The 21287-nt window shown below is 55.3% G+C and overlaps 1 protein-coding gene across 1 annotated transcript in view; it reads right to left on the bottom strand.

Moving 5' to 3' along the window:
- Positions 1-21287, bottom strand: part of DPYD (dihydropyrimidine dehydrogenase) — a 351367-nt gene that overhangs the window by 8831 nt on the left and 321249 nt on the right. Inside the window, exons 19-20 of the mRNA XM_036344651.1 lie at positions 18963-19105; positions 14338-14517 (exon numbers count right to left, since the gene is read on the bottom strand). Coding sequence (XP_036200544.1) covers positions 14338-14517; positions 18963-19105 — 323 coding nt within the window. The remainder of the gene's footprint in view (positions 1-14337; positions 14518-18962; positions 19106-21287) is intronic.

The following is a 21287-nucleotide window of genomic DNA, read 5'->3' as shown; positions in this document are numbered from 1 at the left end:
ATCCTGCTGTAATCCTCTGACTATCAAATCCCAACAGGTATTGTCACAAGATAAACGTCCAGTAAAGAAGCATCTCAGGCATGGCCGGTGTGGCTCGGTGTGTGAGCGTCGACCTAGGAACCAGGAGGTCAGGGTTTGATTCCCGGTCGGGGCACAGGCCCGGGTTGTAGGCTCCATCCCCAGTGTAGGGCGTGCAGGAGGCAGCGGATCCATGATTCTGTCTCATCATTGATGTTTCTGTCTCTCCCTCTCCCTCTCCCTCTCCCTCTCCCTCTCCCTCTCCCTCTCCCTCTCCCTCTCCCTCTCCCTCTCCTTCTTCCTCTCCCTCTCCCTTCCTTTCTGAAATGAATAAAAATACATAATTTTTTTTTTTTAAAAATAAGCATCTCAGGATAAGTCCAGGGCTGGGTTCTGACTCCCTGATCCCAGAAAATACTCCAGGATGTTAAGACCTTTGCTAATCCAAGTGAGTGCTTGAGGCAAAAGGAAAAGAAGAAGGTGCGTCCTTCCTGCGGACACACAGGCGGTGCCTGTCCCCCAGCCCCACGCGGAGACAGAGAACCTTTCACCTTCTGGGCAACCAAGCAGAACCCTATCAGCTGGAAGATGAGGCGAACTGAACTCTGTGTTCCAGAGACACGGCACTGCCGCGCTCCAGCCATGAGGGGAGCCGCGGTCCCCACGGGAAGGAGGAGAGCTGCTGGTCACCCCGCACAAGAAGCCGTGTTGACGTTTCTGCGTGTTCAGTCTGTCCCTGTGCTGGTGGCCCTGGGAGACAGAACGGCAGCACTCATAATTTCTCCTGTTGGCTTTTTAATTTTTTGGAAGACCGACCGCTGGATACGTAACAACCAGCAAGTTTGTTTTTGCAACTTGCAATGTTTTCATTTCTGCAACATATAGACTGAAATAAAGGGGGGAAATTTCCTGAGTGGCAAGATGGTTGGGATTTTCCTTGAGATTCTCATGATCACTTCTTCCCACACGGGCCATCTGAGGGGCAGCAAAGCATCAAGTATTCAGTCTCGGGCTGTGCTCTGGGCCGTGGGTAGACCAGAAGGACAGAGGCGCGGTGTGGCCGTCAGGAGTGAGAAGTGAAGGGTTTAGATGAGTTACCACTTCCTTACAAATCACATTCTTATTCATCCCACGGACCTGCCCGAATAACACCAGTCCTGCCACTAAATTTAGCCAATGAAACAGCTCGCCCTTCCATGTGGCGGCTAAGATCGGTGACGTGGCCCTGGCAGGTTTGGCTCCGTGGATAGAGCATTTGACTGAAGGGTCTCAGGTTAATTCCGGTCAAGGGCACGTACCTCGGTTACAAACTCAATCCCCAGCCCTGGTCAAGGTGCGGGCGGGAGGCAACCAATCCATGTGAATCTCTCACACATTGATGTTTCTCTCTCTCTCCCTTCACTCTCTCTAAAAAATCCATGGAGGCATATCCTCAGGTGAGAATTAACGCCGACGACAACAACAGGAGATGGGAGACGCCGAGGGGAGGAGGATGTGCAGAGAGAGGTGAGCGTGGCCCCGGGGGGCGTGGTGGGGGGTAAGCGTGCGCCCTTCATAGGAGAAGATGTAAAAAAAACAACAACGAAGCATCAGAATTGCGCAATTTATCCTTGCTAGCATGCTGCCGTGCGCGGTAATTAAATATGAAAACCCAAATTTGTCTCTGTGTTCGCCTGTCATTAATTTAACAGGGAGCGCACATGTTCTCGCCTCATGGCTGATGTCTCCCCCTCCGTGGGCAGCATGTTAAAATGTGTATTAGCCTCGAGGTGCAGAAACACAAAATAACAGACCGAAGGTTCCGGCCTGTGGAGGGGAGGGAACCGCCCCGCCTGGAGGTGTGGGGCGCCGCGATGCAGGGGGTGCACTCAGCCTCATCAGGCGGCTCTCCCGCTGTCCCTGGTGCCGCGTGAGGGCAGCCTTTGTTGTGTCACAATTCCTTCCGCGTGCGTTCCTTCCAGCGACAGAACCGGTGAACTGTGGCCGTTTTAATGAGGGGCGGGCTGGGGAGCACAATCGGGGAGCCACGTGGGCCCGGCAGCCAGCACAGTGAGACACTGTGGCAGCCACAGAGGCGTCAGGCTGTCTGTGGAAGGCGTTCTCAGCAGCACTCAGCCACGCACCCTCCCTCTGCACCTGCCCCCGCCCTCCCTCCGCACCTGCTTGCAAGGCAGCTATAATGATGGCCCAGGGGAAGCTGTCCGCTTTCCTGAGGGAACAAACCAGAGCCCAGGACACAATGACGTGGTTTTGGGGTGGCGAGGGGAGCACAGCTTGAGTTTTTAAAAAACTCTCTCGCACCAGGCGTGGTGCTCCCGGCCTTGTGAGCAGCTCGGAGCCGACCTGCACACCAGTTGGTACCAGGTGTGCCCACAGCTGAGGACCCCACCCTCTGACTCCAGGCTGACAGGGCGTCTCGTGCAGAACTCCCAGAGACAAGAAACCCAGACTACGAAAGCTCTGGGAGGGGGGGAGGCGGCTGGCCATGCCCACGGTACTAAGGATGGTGCATTCTGCTACGTGAGGCCGTCTGTATGGAAAGTGAGGGTTTGGTTTTGTTTTCTTGCCTCTCTCCAATGGACTCTCCACAAAGTTGCGCCACAAGTACACTGTGGAGGACGATCTCAGGAGCCATCCACTCTCGTGGCCACTCATTCAAATGAGTCTCACTGAGCCCCGGGGAACAGAGATGCGTGAGGGCACAGCACGCGAGGTGTGCATCATCATGGCACGAGGGGAAGATGCCTAGAGACCAGGACCAGCTGACACCCACCTGCGGGTGTGCACCCAGGGGACCTGCTGTGGGTGTAGCCCAGATGCTCTCTGTCCAGAGGAGAGCAGTCACCTCGCTGGGGGACAGAGCACAGCCTCCTGCAGGAGGCAGCGCCTCTGGGAGAATCAGAACAAGCGCACAGGCAGGGGGACTAGTCGGGGAGCTGCCTGCCACAGCAAGAGGTTGAGGCTGTGCAAGGAGAGGGCCACGCCGTCAGGGACCACGTGACTCAGAGAGAAACCCACATGCAGGAAACAACACAGGGACAACGGGGGAAGGGGTCCGGGAGGCCACCTAGGTGCCAGACACAGGAATTCCTCACATCCGCCACCCACGCGGCGTCCGAGGCTCTGAGCTCCCACCATCCCCTCTGCCCGGTCCGGACGTGAATCGTCCCTCTGTCCTGCATCCACCCCACAGACACTCCCCCCCAATCAGGCACTCAGTGGAGGTGTCACAGGGCCCCTATTCAGGTCCCCCTTTTACCTAATTGTGGCCCCAAAGCACAAGAGGAGTGATGCTGCCACCAAGAAGCCAGTGAGTGCCTGGCTGGCATGACTCAGTGGTTGCACATCGACCTTTGAACCAACCAGGAGGTCACGGTTCGATTCCCAGTCAGGGCACAGGCCCGGGTTGTGGGCTTGACTCCCCAGTGTGGGGCGTGCAGGAGGCAGCTGATCCATGATTCTCTCTCATCACTGATGTTTCTCTCTCTCTCTCCCTTTCCCTTCTTCTCTGAAATAAAAAAAAAATTCTATATAATAAAAGGCTATTATGAAAATCAACCGAATGGCAGAATGACGGGTCACTATGTGCGCCTAAGCTGTCAGTCAGACATCCCCTGAGGGTTTCCAGATGGCAAGAGGGTGCAGGCCGGACTGAGGGACCCCTTCACCCCAAGTGCATGAATTTCATGCACTGGGCCTCTAGTATATATATTTAGAAAGAAGCCATTAAGTGCTTAAAGTGAAAGTTATGTGTTTTGAGGAAAAACACAGCCTAGGTAGGGACTGGTACCACCCGTGGTTTCAGACATCCCCTGGGGGGTGTCTCAGAACAGATCCCCACAGGGACAGGGAGGATGATACAATCTGCTGTGGTCCCCTGTGACAGTTCTATGACGTCGCTGGGGGAGATTTAGTTGTCTCCATTCTCCCATGAGGAAGCGGAGGCTCAGACAGAGGTGCTGCGGCCGTGCCATCAGCTGGCTGCAGGCAGGGTCAGCATCCAGGTCCCCAGATCCCTGCTCCAGGCCACTGTTCTGTATTTAACAAGCACAGCAGGGATGCAGTGCGTTTTAGAGTAAAGACTTTCTAAGGAACGTCCTTGGTTACCCCATGAAAGGACTTCACAGCAAGAAAGGAATTCATGAAGCTGCACGTCAGCTTCTTACCTGAATCTGCCTGGTGTTACCTACAGAGACCTCCTCAGCCTTTCCCACCCAAAGGAAGAGGAGCCCGGCGGGCGTGGCTCCGTGGTTGAGCGTTGACCCATGAACCAGGAGGTCAGGGTTCCATTCCTGGTAGGGCACAGGCCCGGGTTGCGGGCTCGATCCCCAGTAGTGGCGCGGGGCGGGTGTGTGTGTGTGTGAGTGTGTGTGTGTGTGTGTGTGTGTGTGTGTATGCAGGAGGCAGCCAATCCATGATTCTCATCATTATTGATGTTTCTATCTCTCTCTCCCTTCTTCTCTCTATTAAAATAAAAACATATTTTAAAGACAGAAGTGGAGTAAATCAGTTTTTGCCACTTGAGGAGTGACTTTCTCCAGCCTGATCTGATATTACGGGCACAGTATTAATTACCGTGCTCAATCACTGAGCCACGCCAGTCGGGCATATTTAGGTAATTTTTGTTGTTTTCCCGCCGATCAAGTAGGATTTTAAGTGTATCGCGTCTTGTTGCTACCCACCCCCGCTTGGAGGCCCTCCTAGCTCCTCTAATGCAAGGTCCCTTCCCCTGCCCCTCGGCCATGAACTTAAAACGACCCTAAAACACTGCAAAGCACCGGAGGAGTTCGTTTCTTGAAAGGCGCCCCGCGGAGCAGCCGGGAGCCGGGCGGAGGGCTCTGTAAGCAGCCTGTGCCCATCTTGCTTTAATGCTGACTGTCCTCGCATCGGGGCAGCCGTAGGCCCGGGCCCCGAGTGGCTGGCAGCTCAGTGGGGGAGGGCTGGTAACACCCTGGTTTTTTATTTCTATATTTTGCCTGACTACGGTAATAAAACGAGTCTGGAGCCTACAGCACAGAACTGCCCTGCAGAAGAACAGGGCCACAGCGATCCTGCATCCAACACCCCCAGAGCGTCCTTATCATGTTCGGGGACAATATGGAGCCGGGGGTGACACGCAGGGTTGGGGGCTGCCCGCTGCGGAACAGGGTGAGGGCAGCGCTGAGGGCCTGTCGGGCAGGAGCTGAATTAGACTGGGCTGTTCTCAGACCTGGTCACGAAGTGGGGTTCGCAGTAACAGGCGATGCCCAATGTGGGGGCACGCGTATGTGGTCGGGACAGCGGAGCCCGGACGCAGGCGGGGTGCTGCTGGCCGACCCGTGGGATGTGGAGTGATATCTGGGACATGTTTTCCCATTTGACTTGACCATCTTCTCCCAATTTCATGCTTCCTTTAACCCAAGGCTTTTCACGTTTCATATTTCCACGTGTTGTCGCGTGTGTGACCCATGGAACAGACTGTCAAACCTCAGAGGGACAGCAGAGAGGGTGGGTGGGAAGAGATCAACCAATAAACGTGTACGCGTATACACACCACCTGTGGGCACAGACAATGGGGTGGGGAAGGCCTGGGGCGGGGGCGGGCAGCCTGGGAGAGGTGGGGTGGGGGGAAAAGGGGACAGTGTGATACTTCCAACAATAAAGATTAAAAAAAAATCAATCACAGTTGACCTTCGCTCAACAACAGAAAAGAAAGCGTCAGGAAAGTATTGGTCTTGTTTGGATCAAGGTGGGCAGGACACGGGGTCAGGGGCCCAGCCCGCCTGGGACAGTCCACCGCCATCAGTGCGAGGGCTGATCTGGGAGCCGCGGCAAGGCCAGCTACGCTCCCAGAGGTGCAGGCCCCGGGCAAGGCCAGCTGCGCTCCCAGAGGTGCAGGCCCCGGGCAAGGCCAGCTGCGCTCCCAGAGGTGCAGGCCCCGGGCAAGGCCAGCTGCGCTCCCAGAGGTGCGGGCCCCGGGCAAGGCCAGCTGTACTCCCAGAGGCTGCGGGCCCAGCTGATCTACAAGCCCCTCCTTGGAAGCCAACGAAGGACCCATCACACTTCCCGCCCCGAGAAGCAGCTTTGCACTTGCAGGGGTGCCGGTCCCTCTCCGCCTCTCCCCTCAGGGTGCCAGATGTTGCCGTCTCCACCTCACCTGCTCCAAAGCCCAAAGCCCGGCCGCCCCCCCATGCAGAGCGGGGCCCCGCATTGGCAGAGGGAGCGCGTTTGTTTATGCCTCAAGCCGTCCATTTCCTTAAACCCGGTTTCCAGCCAAGAGTTTATCTGGGTAACCGGTGACTCACTCCCGGCGGCTACACTCACAAGGACCTCCGTCCCCCAAGCCGCCTTATTCAAAGTAACTGGGGCATCAGTACCGGTCTCAGCATGTCTTGCAGGGCAGGTCTTACTCTGTCCCTAGACGCACTCCCAAATGCTCGGCCTCCGGTTCCTTCCCGAGTTAGATGTTTACTTAAAAAGTGAATGTAATGCGTTTATGTCTATTACACGCAGGGCAATGCACAGACTGCGAGGACACGGCTGGGAGAGCTTGGACAGATAGAGAGAGCCGTGAAGCTGTCACCCTAATGAAGGTGCGGGTGCTTTCATCACTCCCGAAGTCCCCTCTCGCCTTCTTCCCGTCAGTCTCTGCTGCTCCCGGCTGCGATCTGGAATGCCATAGATTTGTTTTTCCGGCACTTAAACTCCACGTGCAGGGAGTGAGTTAGTGACTACCCTTTCCCTCAACACGTTTCTGAAATTCATCCGCCTCTCACTTGACGGAGATGTGTTTTTATTCCCCTTGGATCAATACCTGGGAGTGGAAGTGTTGGGTCTTAGAAAAAAAAGCGCAGAAGAATTTTTCAAAGTGGTGGTATCCCTGGCCAGGTAGCTCAGCTGGTTAGAGCATCGTCCCCATATGCCAAGGTTGTGGGTTCGATCCCCTGTCGGGGCACATATGAGAAGCAACCAATGAATGAATAAAAAAATGGATCAACAAATGGATGTCTCTCTCTCTTCTAAAAATCAATCAATTAAAAAAAATCATTAGGAAAATGGGTTGGGACCTTTTATACTCCCTTCGCACAGGACAAGAATCCTCGTTGCTCGGCACTCTTGCCGACTTTTGATGCTGTCAAGCCTCTCATTTTAGCCATCGGAGTGGGTGTCAGGCGGGATCTCGCTCTGCTCTGTTGCACTTTCTAACGGCAACGAAACCTTTTTCTCTGTTTTCCGGAAAAGCCCACGTGCCTCAGTTATTACCCTGGGCTTGCCTCCTCTCAGGAGAATGTCAGTCCTAACCTGAGGCCAGGCTACCTCAACCACCTCATCAACCACGGTGATGTGCAAGGCCCCCCGTGTGAGGAAACATAAGGAGGTGAGGACAAAAACAAATGCATCCACCGCCAGGACATGTCCCTGACCGCTCGCTCCCCTTCCTTGGGCTTCCCCAGGAGGCAGGTGAGCCACCAGTAACACAGCATCGCAGAGGGTCCTTCCGTCTCCGTCTCCGTCTCCGGGAGGGAACTTAGCCAAAGGGATGCGGGCGGAGCTGGGGCCAGGGAGTGAGTGCGCGAGCGTCTGTCCTTTGGCGCCACCCGTGTCCCTTAACCAACGGCCTCTCTCAACAAGGACGCTTCTCTAGACCTGGATTCCGACCTCACCAGCCAATGGCTTCCTCTCAGCCCAGGGACATTCTCCGTGACGCGCACTGGGACCAAGTGCATCTCATTCATGGATTCCAAGTGGAAGCACACACACCACGGCCCAGCCCCGAGGGCACAGGCTATGCGCGGCCCTTCCGCACGCCTGCCCCCCCCCCCCCCCTGCCGGAGTCCAACCCCAGCAGGTCCAGGGGTCCCCAAAGGTGTGGATGGAGTCGGCGAAGAAGGAAGGACACGGAGACAGTGTTCAGTTGATCAGCAGCCTAGCCAGGATCTCTAGCCAGGATCTCCAGCCAAGTTCTGGTCTGGCTCTCCAGAGAAGTTCTGCTGTTTATTGTTTTGTTACATCCGTATTTATACCAGTTGATTTTAATCCTGTCAATTTCTATTACAAAGGTTAGGGCGTTTCTTATCTCCATTCCAGGGAGTAAAGATTATGTAGCTTAAGCATGATTGTTTGTAGTGATTAACTGCCCACCTGGCACTTAGTTAAGGAGTTTCATCCCCTCCCTGACTTCAGGGAAAAATTCCTACCTGGGGAAACAACCTTTCTTGGAGAGGTGACCTTGGTTAAAACACACAGCGCTAAGGGGAGCAAACATATTAAGAACAGTATGCTATATACGCCAGGTCCCTTGAAACATATGCTGTGCAGATGTTTCTTTCCTGCAGCGACTGTGTCAAGCAGCAAGGATGGACCGGCTTCCGGCACCCCCCCCCCCCCCCCCCCCCGGCTGAGTGTCCCACGCGGCCGCGCTCAGAAGCAGGATCAGATTTGGGAGCATCTGCGGCCTGGAGCCCGCCTTCCCTGCACTGGGCTTCCAGCTCACTAGAGCTCCCGGCGTTCGCGCGCAATCCTGCCACACGTGGCGGTGTCACCGAACAGACACCCGCCGGGCCGTCTGGAGTAGCGTCCATCTCAGTGGAAAACGTTTCGGCTTTCTTGGCATCTACACCAGAAGAATTTAATTAAGCCCCCAAAACGTCGGGGATAACGGTTCATGCCTGTGAGCAGGGAGACATGGGAGAGTGGGGGTGCGGGGGGAGGAATGACTGTGGGTACCTAATTTCCCGCGCCTCCGCTGACACCTCCCCCACCTGCCGTGAAACCTCTGCTCGCTGGGTGGCCCAAAGGGAGATGAGGAGGTGGCGGTGACCACGGCTGCTGTCACAGCCCCTGGCTCCCCTGTAAGGTGAGGTCAGCTTCCTGCCGGCCCTCAGCTCCTGCCCAGCTGCACTCGCCGTTCCAGGAGGTGGGTCTGGGAGACCGGGGCCAGTGAGTGCCGTGGGCAGGGACACGGCGTTGGCTCTGTGCTGCTGCGACGTTAGGAATCAGCTGTGAGCTGATGTCTGCGGGGCGCCTGTGAATTCACGGGCTTCTGCAGCTGCTGGGGGAATCACCACTGCTGAGCCCTGGGTTGCAGGAAGGACACGGAACCGGGCTGTCGGGGGGCAAAGTCCAGCAGAGAGCCGAACAGATGGGGGCCCGGGCTCCAGGGCGCGTCTCTGGTGGGAGCACAGATTTGGAAGAGAACAGCACAGAGAGCAGAAGGGGCTCCGGGGGTCACAGGAGCACCTACAGGGACAGGAGGGCCAAGGACAGGGGACACTAGTGTTTAGGGGCCAAACAACGAGAAGGGGCCAGAAAGATGGGGTCCAGGAAGGGTCTCCGAACAGAGAAAGGAGGTTTGCCCGCAGGCCTTTGCCTGGGGTGGTCTTCCTACCTGTTCCAGACCTTAAGTTTCGATTGTTCTGGAAAACATTCTCCACCCCCCCCCCCCCGCCCACCTCTGCTCTCCAACACCTATGTGTAATCGTCGCGCTGCGGCATAAACCACTCTCTAACTGCTCCATGTCCACGCTCGTCTGGGACCCTTTGGAGGGAGGGCCGTGGCTGTATCACTCCTATTTGCATCCACACTGCCTGGCACACAGTGGGCGCTAAAAGGCGAGGGAGGAACTGGAAGCAAAGAGAGTTTTAAAAATCAAAGAAGAACTTTCACCTGATGACGGCGCCGTCAGTGGTTGACCATAGCAACCATCCCTAGTGGGGACGCTATGGATTTGGGACCATTCAATCACTGGTAACTTTAGTGAGAGCCGCTTCGGTGACTGGGCGGTGGGGTGGGAAGAAATCTGACTCTGATGGGCCGACAGGCGAGTTAGAAACGAGAGGCCACGAGTCCAGACGGTTTCCCAGCACCTGAGCTGTGAGAGGAAGAAGATGCCTCGTGCTCACGGCGCCACCGGAAGGACTCGGGAACCTTGATGTTCTGAAGGAGGACCTGCTGATGGCCCCGAAGTGATGGCGGACATTGGGGAGTTCAGCTGGGCTGGGCACATGCAGAGAACACTGCCCGCAGAGGATCTAGAAGGTTCTATAGTTTGAGACGAAATGGGGTAACGTCGATAGAGAGGGAAGATGAGCAAAGTGCTTTAAGGAGGTCTGGCCACGACGTGTGAAAAGGCACGGTCTGGATGGGTTAGCTGGGCGCCATGCAGGTCAGAACGGACAGGGGTGTGAGGATGGGGGTGGGGAAGGGATGGTGAGGGCTGCGGGCAGCGTCTCCAACAGGCCCGGGGCCGTGACCCAGGTTCTCTGTGCAGGCGGGGGGCAGTCACAGCTCCTCGGACACGTGGCCGGGGCCGCCTGGGACCATGGGCACACACTAGCACAGGCGACGGCTCTGAGGGCACATGGCCGGGGCCGCCTGGGACCATGGGCACACACTAGCACAGGCGACGGCTCTGAGGGCACATGGCCGGGGCCGCCTGGGACCATGGGCACACACTAGCACAGGCGACGGCTCTGAGGGCACATGGCCGGGGCCGCCTGGGACCATGGGCACACACTAGCACAGGCGACGGCTCTGAGGGCACATGGCCGGGGCCGCCTGGGACCATGGGCACACACTAGCACAGGCGACGGCTCTGAGGGCACATGGCTGGGGCCGCCTGGGACCATGGGCACACACTAGCACAGGCGACGGCTCTGAGGGCTAACATACTTGCGTCCCAGCATCTCCACAGCATAGACGAGAGGGGAGAATTGGAAACGAGGATGGCCAGACAGCATCCGGTTTCTGAGGAGGAGGACAGGAGTGGGATCCCGTGTGGACAGCGAGCTGCGTGGGTACCTGCGGCGCTGCCCGCTAGCCCGCAGCTGAGGCCCTCTCGGCCCCGTCTTCCTAAGATGCCAGCATCTTGGTAAAACTGTCCAATAGCAGCCACGGTCCATGTCATGTGAAAGCCAGTAACAACAACACCTCATTACGGTCTGTTTGATTTTTCTGTCTTTTCTTTTGGTAAAACAGATCCCCTTTTTAAATTTCAAATAGTGGACATTTAATTTTTTCTCAGATCTTGGATGAGGACAAATTGGCATAGAGCTGAATAGGATTAGAGTTTGTGCTGACTCCTTACATGATCAAAATGACTCTTTTGACTCCTTGACTTACCAGAAAATTATTATCTTTTTACCTAATGCTCCTTTTATTCAAGTGGGCAGATGGGCTCAGGCAGAAATATAACAAATACATATCTTTCCAGGGAGAATCTCAGGGCATAGCTCGGAATTACCAAGAGAGGTTTTGCCTTTCTCCATAAAATCGGGATTAGAAGCAAAGCTGGCTGGCTGGCAGTACGCGTGGCTGATTGACAGAGTTCTTCGGAGGGAGGGTAGCGGATGAGTTCGAGGACGGGATTGGAATTCACATTTTATCTGACACGCCACAGCAATGGTTTCTTTATAGATCCTCAATCCCCACCCAGAACAAGAAAAAAATCCTGTTTTTCTCTTTTTCCAGCTTAAAAGTAACAGCAGGATTAATGTGGGTAAGTTATGCGTAAGAAGAAAAGCACTCTGTACAAGTTCTAAGTACAGAATTAATATGAATAAGGTGCATTTTGATTAAAGTAGTATATTTGATGAAGTGCAAGGAATTACACCTCCCCACTTACCTTTGTGAAGATGACAACAGAAATAATGCCATTTGCACTCGTCAATTAGATTTCAATGTCATGAGCGAGGAGGAATGAGAAATCATCGTTTTGAAAAGCATGATGGGATGCTGGCAGAACAGGGCCAATGCTGCATGGTTTACAGCGTGCCGACGAGGCAGCTGCAGGTTACAGCGTCAGCAGCTGCCCGGGTCCCCGAGCAGACGAACCCACTCGGGAAGTGGCAAGTCACATTGTGCAACCTGTGCTCCTATGTCCAGGCCCGTGCAGGCATTGCTAATGGACCCACATCTCTGCTCGTTCAGGCCCGTGCAGGCATTGCTAATGGACCCACATCTCTACTCGTTCAGGCCCGTGCAGGCATTGCTAATGGACCCCACACTCTGCTAGTTCAGGCCCGTGCAGGCATTGCTAATGGACCCCACACCTCTGCTCGTTCAGGCCCGTGCAGGCATTGCTAATGGACCTCACAGCTCTGCCAGTTCAGGCCCGTGCAGGCATTGCTAATGGACCCCACACCTCTGCTAGTTCAGGCCCGTGCAGGCATTGCTAATGGACCCCACACCTCTGCAAGTTCAGGCCCGTGCAGGCATTGCAAATGGACCCCACACCTCTGCTAGTTCAGGCCCGTGCAGGCATTGCTAATGGACCTCACAGCTCTGCCAGTTCAGGCCCGTGCAGGCATTGCTAATGGACCCCACACCTCTGCCAGTCCACACACACACACCCCTGCACCTGGGCCCAGGGGGGCCTGGATTCACTGTCAGGAATGTGCACCAAAGGGGCCTGTCACCCAGGGCCACAGGCCTGTCAGCCACACAGGGAAGCCAGGAGCACAGACCTATCACCAACCATCTGCCTGTGCCTCCTCCAGGGGTGAGAAACGAACCGCTAATCTAATCACACAGGTGCCACCTTTAAACACCTTAAACACGTGATCATGCCAAAAATGACACTGAGCTATTCCGATGGAGGCTCGGCTTACAAAGTCTGCGTTGAGATCCCAGGGACAGAACATCCAGTTCCACCCCTGCCACCGACACGAGTGTCTCCATCACCTCCACCTTCTGCTGCACAGGCGAACACGTGGGCTTGGACACGAGGGTGCCAGTCCTTCTGAGACCAACGGCACAGAGCACCCCCCGCCCCCACGCGTCCACTGAACGCCAGACCATGCCTTCACAGACGGCCCTGACCCATCCACAGCACCACGGCGGAAACAGTGTACGTGAGAGACCCCCCGAGCGGGCGTGACGCTACTTAGGAGTGTTTCTTAGTGATGAACAGCCTCTGGGTGTGGACGGCCACTGATAAGGCAAGAACAGGCCCGTCCACGTCTGCGCCTCAGTGTGTGATCCTGCGATGAGTGACACCACCGGGCTGCGTGGACTCAGTCTTGCTAATTACGATATTATAAAGATTCACGTCCCGCAGCCTCTGCGTGGCTGCCACGCACGGGGCCCCTCAGCCCTGTTCCCCGAGCCCGCACAGACAATGTGCCTTCTCTCTCCCGTTGGGTGCTCATCGCCCTCCTGGCAGCCGGCCGGTCCTTCTCTAAGAAGCCGCTCCCCGGCCGCCTGTGAGGACAGCACGCAGCGCCCTTCCCGGAGCCAGGGCGGGGAGGTCTCTCTCTCCTTGGCGTCCCCGGCCCTGCCTCCCGGGCGGAGCTGCGGGCGGTTATTTCTCATTCTTTTTCATGGGACCTGTTTCAAGTTAAGACCCATTTGAATTATTAAATGCTTCCTTAAAGAATCTTTTTATACTTGCTTCTCTTTTTCCCCCCGAAAGTTCATTATTGATGTGGTGACAAGCTGAAAAGACGACGAATGATCATTCCTCCCTCCCCTCGTTGGGCTGGAGAAATGTCTTTGACGATGGTTGTCTATTCAGGGGAACACAAAGGGAACATGGAGGCGGAAGCTGCATGCGGTTTTAGACCAGACCTGCTAAAATCTCCATATTATGCAAAATGTAAACGTAGGGTAGTTTCTCGGAAAACAGCAGAGAGCGAGGAGGACGTGGGGCCACAACCTTTGGAGTCGAGGTCTGGCCACACGGCAGAGGCAGCTACAGAGACACTGATGTGATTTTAATTTTAAAAACTTCCTCACGGCCTCCCTGGCCCCTGTGATTTGATTATCTTGCAAACAGAGAGGGGAGGGGATTCTTGCCAGAGCTCATGAAGAATAAAGAGACCTCCAGGGGGAGACGGCAGCCATCGCCACAGTCAGCGCAGATTTGGAGGCATCACACACACACACGCACACACACACTCTCACACACTCACATGCACACACTCCTGGCTTTCTCTTTTATAGGACTTTGTTGTATTGGTTTTATAAAATTTAAGCTGGGGCCTGGGTGGTTGCTCAGTGGTTAGAGCGCCAGCGACCGGCTCATTTCCCGGTCAAAGGCACGTACCTGGGTTACAGGTTTCCCAATCCATGTGTCTGTCTCTCCCCCTCCTCCCTCCCTTCCACTCTCTTTCTAGAAATTAGTGGAAAAAATACCCTTGGGTGAGGATTAACAACAAAAAAAGCACGTCTGGGAACCGTGGCGTCGCTGAAACCAGGCCTCTTCAGCACGATTCTCCTGTGGAAACCACACCCCACGGGGCACTGGGTTTTCTGTGCCCAAGACGGTGCCAGGGAAGCACGACCTGAGGGGGCAGTGAGCGGACACAGGCCTGGGGCCACCGGGAGAGGCGGGCACCTACCTTTCCCACGAGTTCAGCGATGCGAGGGACCGGCTTCCCCTTCTGGTGGCGCGGGGTGGCGGGGCTCTGCCCGTCCCAGTCCCCCAGCTCCTCGATGGCCCGCAGGTAGAGCAGGGCGCGCAGGCCCGTGCAGTAGTCCTCGATCACCGTGAAGTCCTGGTTCTGGACGGCGCTGCACACCTGGGGGGACCACGGGCGCGTCAGCCCCGAGCTCGCCCGCGCCCGCTCTCACCTCCCCCACCAGGTTCCCCTGGGCGCCCGGCAGGCTCCAGGCTGGCGGCCGGGTCCCGCCCGCAGGTGGGCATGGGAGGGGCGGCCACCCCACCAGAGCTTGCACGACCTAGGAAGATCAGCCAACGTGACACACCAGACTGCACGCCTGGGGTCTGTGCCGTGTGCTGGGCGCAGGGACACCACGGGGGCTGCTCCAAATGAGACCCAACGGGCGGAATTTCCAAGGAGGCACATTGGCACAACAGGGGGAAGGACCCTGGTCCTGGCCCATGTGCTCGGTGGTCAGAGTGTCCACCCGGCACCCAGGGGCCTGATGATGTTCAGGGAGAAGATACAAAAGCCACGGTTCTCTCCCTGCAGGCAGGGCGCCCGGGGGTGGGATGCAGGAGCTCAGCCAAGCGGCGCTGACGTGACCGCTCGGAACGAGGCTTGGTGCCTCCCAACTGCGGATGAGCCCGGGGGCCCCAGGCGGGAAGAAGGGAGGTCTCCACCCCCTCCGTGCGCTCTTTTAAAACATATATCTATTTTCATTCATTTCAGCGAGGAAGGGAGGGGGGAGAGAGAAACATCAGTGATGGGAATCATCATCCATCAGCGGCCTCCTGCACGCCCCCCAGTGGGGGTCGAGGCCACAACCCGGGCCTGTGCCTGACTGGGAATCGGACTGTGACCCCTTGGATCATAGGGTGATGCTCAACCACTGAGCCACGCCGGCCGGGTTCAATAGGCAATTTTAAAACATCATCTCTTCAAAAGAGTCTTTATTTCTCAAAAGCGACCCATGCGTCCATCTATTCTCTCATCCGCAGACCCTCCTTTCTGAGCCAGGCCTCTGGGTCACCCCCTCCTTCTCTCAGACAAGCCGCCTGCACAGCCCGGGGACCTGTCTGTTTCCACATCCGCCGGAGGGAGCCTCCTCGGAGAGCTGGTGGGGGCGGGGGAGAGGGGCCAGGGAGGGCTGCCGGCCGCCCGCAGGTGGGCCCGGGGCTCGCTCACAGGCGAGAACTTGCCCAGCTCCTCACTGAGCGTCTCCATGTGGAACCGCGCGGACCCGGATAAAACGCCGGCTCCTACGCTGTAAGCAATCAGCTCATCGCACCGGCGCGCACAGGAGCCGGGAAGCCGGCCGAGAAGGGATCGTTCCACTCGCTCGGCCTGCGAGAAGGACTCACACCCGAGTATCCCGCCCCGTCCCCACCAATCTACGGGCCACGGGCTTCGAATAGACGATGACTTAGACTGTGAGTGTGAATTAAAGAAAAGCTAACTCGGGCGATGCAGGTACGTGGATCTCACGTGCTTTTCCTTTCCAGTCTTGTCTGTGAAATGTCCGCTGTAAATGAAGCGATGGCTTCTGTGCCGACCCTGGTCCGCGGGAAACGACCTCATCATGTCCGCTCTACCGTGCACTGCAGCGGCCTTGTTTTCTAAACGCTCTCCCGACTGCTCGTGTTCACTGCCAGTGTCTCGGAGGCATCAGGCCTGTGACTGTGCACCGCCGTCCTCAGCTCCCCTCTGCAGGCCCGGGGCGGCGCGAGGCCCGGTGGGTCCGCCACGCGAGCTCCCGGCGGGGAGTTTGCAGCGGCGTCACTGTGGGGTCACGGGACTTTGCTCTCCCCACCTACACGCGACGGCGCCCGGTGGCCTGAGGATGGAGTTAATGTCCCGGCTGCGCTGACTGACTGGGGGAGACGATAATGAGATACGGCTCCTGCCCTTAGAGCACGGCAGCCGAAACCCCACCGTGTTCCCCACCAGGAAGCGCGCTAAGTATGCTAACAGCTGACGGTCTGCCGCTGTGGGTGGGGGCCCGCTACCGGGAGCAGGTCTGACACATTCTGATCTGAGATTACCTTCCTTTGTCTTACAAACACAGTGTAATTGATTTGGGGATAATGAGGGCTTCTGTTTGCACGCCCCAAATTTTAACTCCGCTACCAGTTTAGGTGCTTGGTCAGATCTGTCAGAGTCAGCCAATGAGGCCAAGGGCAGCTGCTGTCTCTCTCTCCTGACTTTGTGGGCGGGGTCAGTGAACAGGGGGTGGGTGGGAGGTGCCTCACTGGGACTCCGAGTGCTTCAAGCTCCGGGAATGGGGTCTGAAAGCTTCGAAGGATCCAGGAGCCACAAAATCATTAAATGGATGGGAGACCCGACCACTAAACGCAACAGAAAGGCACTATTTTCTGAATGTCTGAAGAAGACCAGTTAGGGAAACAAATGGATGAGCATGTTTTTAAAGGCTAATACATTCAGGATTGCTTTGCCTTAGGAGGGAAATGTTTAGGAGACTTTTACTTACCTTATTTAAAAACATACAAACCCAGCTTGCAGACTCGGTCCCTGGTAGGGGGCATGCAGGAGGCAGCCGATCAGTGATCCTCTCTCATCACTGATATCTCTCTCTCTCTCTCTCTCTCTCTCTCTCTCTCTCTCTCCCTCTCCCTCTCCCTCTCCCTCTCCCTCTCCCTCCCTCTCTGAAATCAATAGAAATATATTTTAAAAAGCAACGTGTGGCTTTGGGACATGAAACTGTACCCTGGGCGACTCCATGTGCATGTTTCACACACTCATGTGAGCCAGTCTCTCATGTCTTCCATGCGGTAGCAGGTTTAGGGAAGGTCTGCTTCATTTTATGCTTCACTGGGGGCATTTGTCGCTCCCCCAGCAACATTCTGCCACCAACAGGCTCATCACATCCACGCCGCTGCCCAGGCTCCGTCTGCTCCATCACGGGACTATCTGGGGACGCAGTGCAAAGGCTCCCCCTGCGTGTGGGGGGTGATGCCTGTGCCTGAACGGGACCCACGCGTTCCTTTTGCCTCTGTGTTGCTCCACTTAAAATAATGACCATGGAGCCCGGCCGGTGTGGCTCAGCGGTTGAGCATCGACCTAGGAACCAGGAGGTCACAGTTCAATTCTGGCCAGGGCACAGGCCCGGGTTGCGGGCTCCCGCCCCACTGTGGGGCGTGCGGGAGGCAGCTGGTCCATGATTCTCTCTCATTGCTGATGTTTCTATCTCTCTCTCCCTCTCCCTTCCTCTCTGAAATCAATAAAAATATATTTTAAAAAAATAATGACCACAGAATTTCTTAGCGAAAGGCCAGTGTGCCAATGGTCGGCCGTGGAGGAGCCGGTCATTCCATAATTGCGAATCAATGCTCTCCTGGCAACGCAGTAACTGCGCGCCACTGACCCGCCCTGGCCTCGCCGGGCTGCCGAGAAGTGAGCTTGCTTTGCTATCTGGGGGGCTTTTGCTTTTTCCCAGAATGCAGTTTTCTTTCAACTGGAATGCTTCTCTAATTGTCCCCATTTTTAATTTCCTACAGTGAGATGACTTTTAACTTGTAATTAGAATCTGTAACAACTCACGTCTTTGTCTCCAAACCTGAACTATAACACACGAAACACAAACGCGCGCGCGCGCGCGCACACACACACACACACACACACACACACACGATGCAAAGAAACAGCACGACCAACGTGAGGACTGGGTTTCCTCAGAAGAAGGTCACCTCGGAGGGCCCAGGTTGCTGTGACTCAGTTGTGGGGTGACGACGGAGCATGAGGCCGTCACCCCACAACTAGGCTTGTGCCCACACAGGAGTGAGCACCGGTCACAAGGCTCTAAGCCAGTGATGGCGAACCCTTTGAGCTCGGCGTGTCCGCATTTTGAAAAACCCTAACTTAACTCTGGTGCCGTGTCATATAGAATTTTTTTGATATTTGCAACCATAGTAAAACAAAGACTTATATTTTTGACATTTGTTTTATATATTTAAATGCCATTTAACACAGAAAAATCAACCAAAAAAAAAATGAGTTCAGAGGTGACACACGTGTCATAGGTTCGCCTTCACTGCTCTAAGGTTTGGCTTGCTGTCATTGCAGAAAGAACTCACTGCTCCAAAGCAGAAAGACGCAGCGCATGTCGGAAGAACCGGTCTCAGAGAGCCTGGAACGATCTGTAAGTCTTGCTGGTATGCGTCAGAAGGAGGATCGAAGGACCGTAAGCGCAAGGCGGAGAGAGAGGCCCTCCAAAAACACGAGTGGCCACACCCCAGAACTCCATTATCACCATCAGCTAAGAACTCAGCATCGTTTCAAAACTGTAATTGGGAAGACGGATCAGGAACCGGGACAGCTCATCGCCAGCAGAACTGTGGGCACGACCCTGAGTGTCGCGATTGGAAACGCTCAGGGAGGTAGGCACGCAGGAGGAACCAACTGTGAACTACTTTTTTCGGGTCAGAAATTTCTTTTTCTTGTAAGAGAAATACTCAGAATGGCACCAACAGCGATTCGGAGCTGAACCTTTGGGGGGAAACTTCAAATATACGAGGCCCATGGGAACACTGAAGGGTGTGGGAAGGGGCGGTTGTAGGTGATACCTGCAGGACAGAGGCTCCGCTGTGGAGGAACTGAAGGCCGCTCTCTGCGGAGTCGATCCCACCCGTGGCCAAAATGGGAAATCCGGGCAGAGCGCGCGCGATGGAGGTCACGGCTCTCAGGGCGATGGGCCTGATGGCCGTGCCTGCAGGAGAGAGAGGTCAATGGTTAGCACGCTGACCACTGGCTATGCCGTCCTGTGCTGGACAGAGCCCGAGTTCCTGTCTCTATGTAAGAGCTGTACACACAAAACAGGCGCACATCGCTATGTTCCCGAGTATGTCCGTCTGTAAAGGAGGCGTGTTCATTTTAGGAACGTTGATACTACGGTGGCGTGAAGACGTGGGACACAAGTGGGTATAGCAACCTCGCCCAAAACAGATGCACACTGCAACTGGACTTACTACAGTGATGTGTAGAAGAATGTGCATGGCACATTCAGGCACTGGTCTTTTTTAATTTTTATTGATTTCAGAGAGGAAGGGAGAGGGAGAGACAGAAACATCAACGATGACAGAGAATCATAGATTGGCTGCCTCCTGCACGCCCAACACCGGGGATGGAGCCTGCAACCCAGGCATGCGGGAATCCAACTGTGACCTCCTGGTTCATAGGTTGATGCTCAACCACTGAGCCACGCTGGCAGGCCAAACATCAATATATATATATATATATTTAAATTTGAGAATCTGGTAGAGGTGGCTAAAGGGGGGTGGGACATCTGTAATAGTATCAATAATAAAATAAATAAAAGAATACATAAAAAAAGCTTTGAGAATCCAAAGGTCCATGCAGTAACCGGCAGACACGGGTGTTCATGACAACATGAGAGCTCCAGTTCCCGGGGGAAAGGGAAGCAGAGCTGCACTTTGCATGAGTGGGCCTCGATGAGGACAGCAACGGTCAGTGGGCAAGAGTGTAGCACACATGCTAATGTTGGGTAACTGGAGGGTTCATCACTGCGTGTAATTCTGTTCCCCTCCCCGCCCCCCATCGTGTGATGTCTGGGACAGCCACTGCCACACAACTGTCGTCAACACAAATCCACAGTCAATGGCTCCAGGTGGCAGGAAAGCAGAAACTGGGTCAAACGCCCACGCGTGCTCGCTGTGTGAACACAGAGAAAATGCAGTTTAATTTGCTTACATTAATTAAGATATAATGAATGAAGTGGATAACAAATTGGTTAGAAACTGAACTTTGACAGTCTAACTGTTAAGAGTTGTAGCCTCATCATCCAGAAGAAATGTTAGCAAATCAAGAATTTCAAGGATTTGGGAGTTGTGAGTTTGATTTTGATACAATACAGATACATCAAGTACTAACAATGGTATACTTTACTAACTCGAGCTTAATGTGGTAATGAACCTACTAGAAAGATACGTATGTGAGACTCAGCTGTTTAAAAACACACCTTTACACAGGGACTAAAGTCCTCTAGAAAAATAGCATAATTCACCCCAAACCGGAGCTCTAAGGGGACCCAGGCTTCTACGCAGAGACAAGAAAACGCAAGCAGAGGAAGAAGAGCAGCTGTCTGTTGCAGTCCTTGCAGGGTTACTGGAAAAGCTGCAACGTTCTGTGAAAATGTTTTCATGTTTGCCGACTATTTCAAGCCTTTTTCCTGCTGCTGTGAGTGGAAGGCCCGGAGCCTGGGCCATGGAGGGCCAGATGCCGGGATGGGGGCTGCCTGTGCCCGCGTCAGTCATTTCACCCGCAGGACGCTGTGCCGTGGGGACTGTCACGCCCCAGGAACCTGGTATCGGCTGCCCGGGGCTAAGAGCTCAGGATGCAGAGTCCCGCCCCTTCGGTGTGGGTCTCGGCTCTGTCACTCACACGAGTGTGACTGAGCCAGCTCCTTCGTTCCTAAGACACCCTCCTCCCTCCCCGTGGAAAGGGGACATCGCGACAATAATACAGAGCAGCTCGGACAATTAAAGGGCACAGTCTGTGGACAGCCCTTGGCACGGCGCCCGGTCACTCACTCCGCCGGCTGCGGCTGCTCTCAAAGCCGGAGAAGGATCGGAAGAACACCCAGCCGTAGCCACGCGTGGGGAGAAACACGTGTCACCCAGGGGCGTTAACCTCCTAGACTTTAAATTCGGGGAACTTGCCATTCCCATGTCATTTAATTCCTAAAAACACACAGTTTGCCTGTGACTATCAGGGCGGTCTGTGCGGGTAATGCGTGTTTGGGGTGCTACTGCGGGATCTACAGGTACCGCCCTTTCGCCCAGAGACGCCGCTTTGAGAACTCTGTTCCGTCTGCACAGACACGGAGCGGCATGTGCAAAGATGTCCGTGAAGTGTTGTTTTTCACGGCAAAA

The sequence above is a fragment of the Myotis myotis genome, unplaced genomic scaffold (genome assembly GCF_014108235.1).
Source record: "Myotis myotis isolate mMyoMyo1 unplaced genomic scaffold, mMyoMyo1.p scaffold_m19_p_18, whole genome shotgun sequence".
NCBI lineage: Eukaryota > Metazoa > Chordata > Mammalia > Chiroptera > Vespertilionidae > Myotis > Myotis myotis.
Note: the sequence above shows the minus strand (reverse complement) of the source record. Positions and strands in the feature narration are given on the sequence as shown.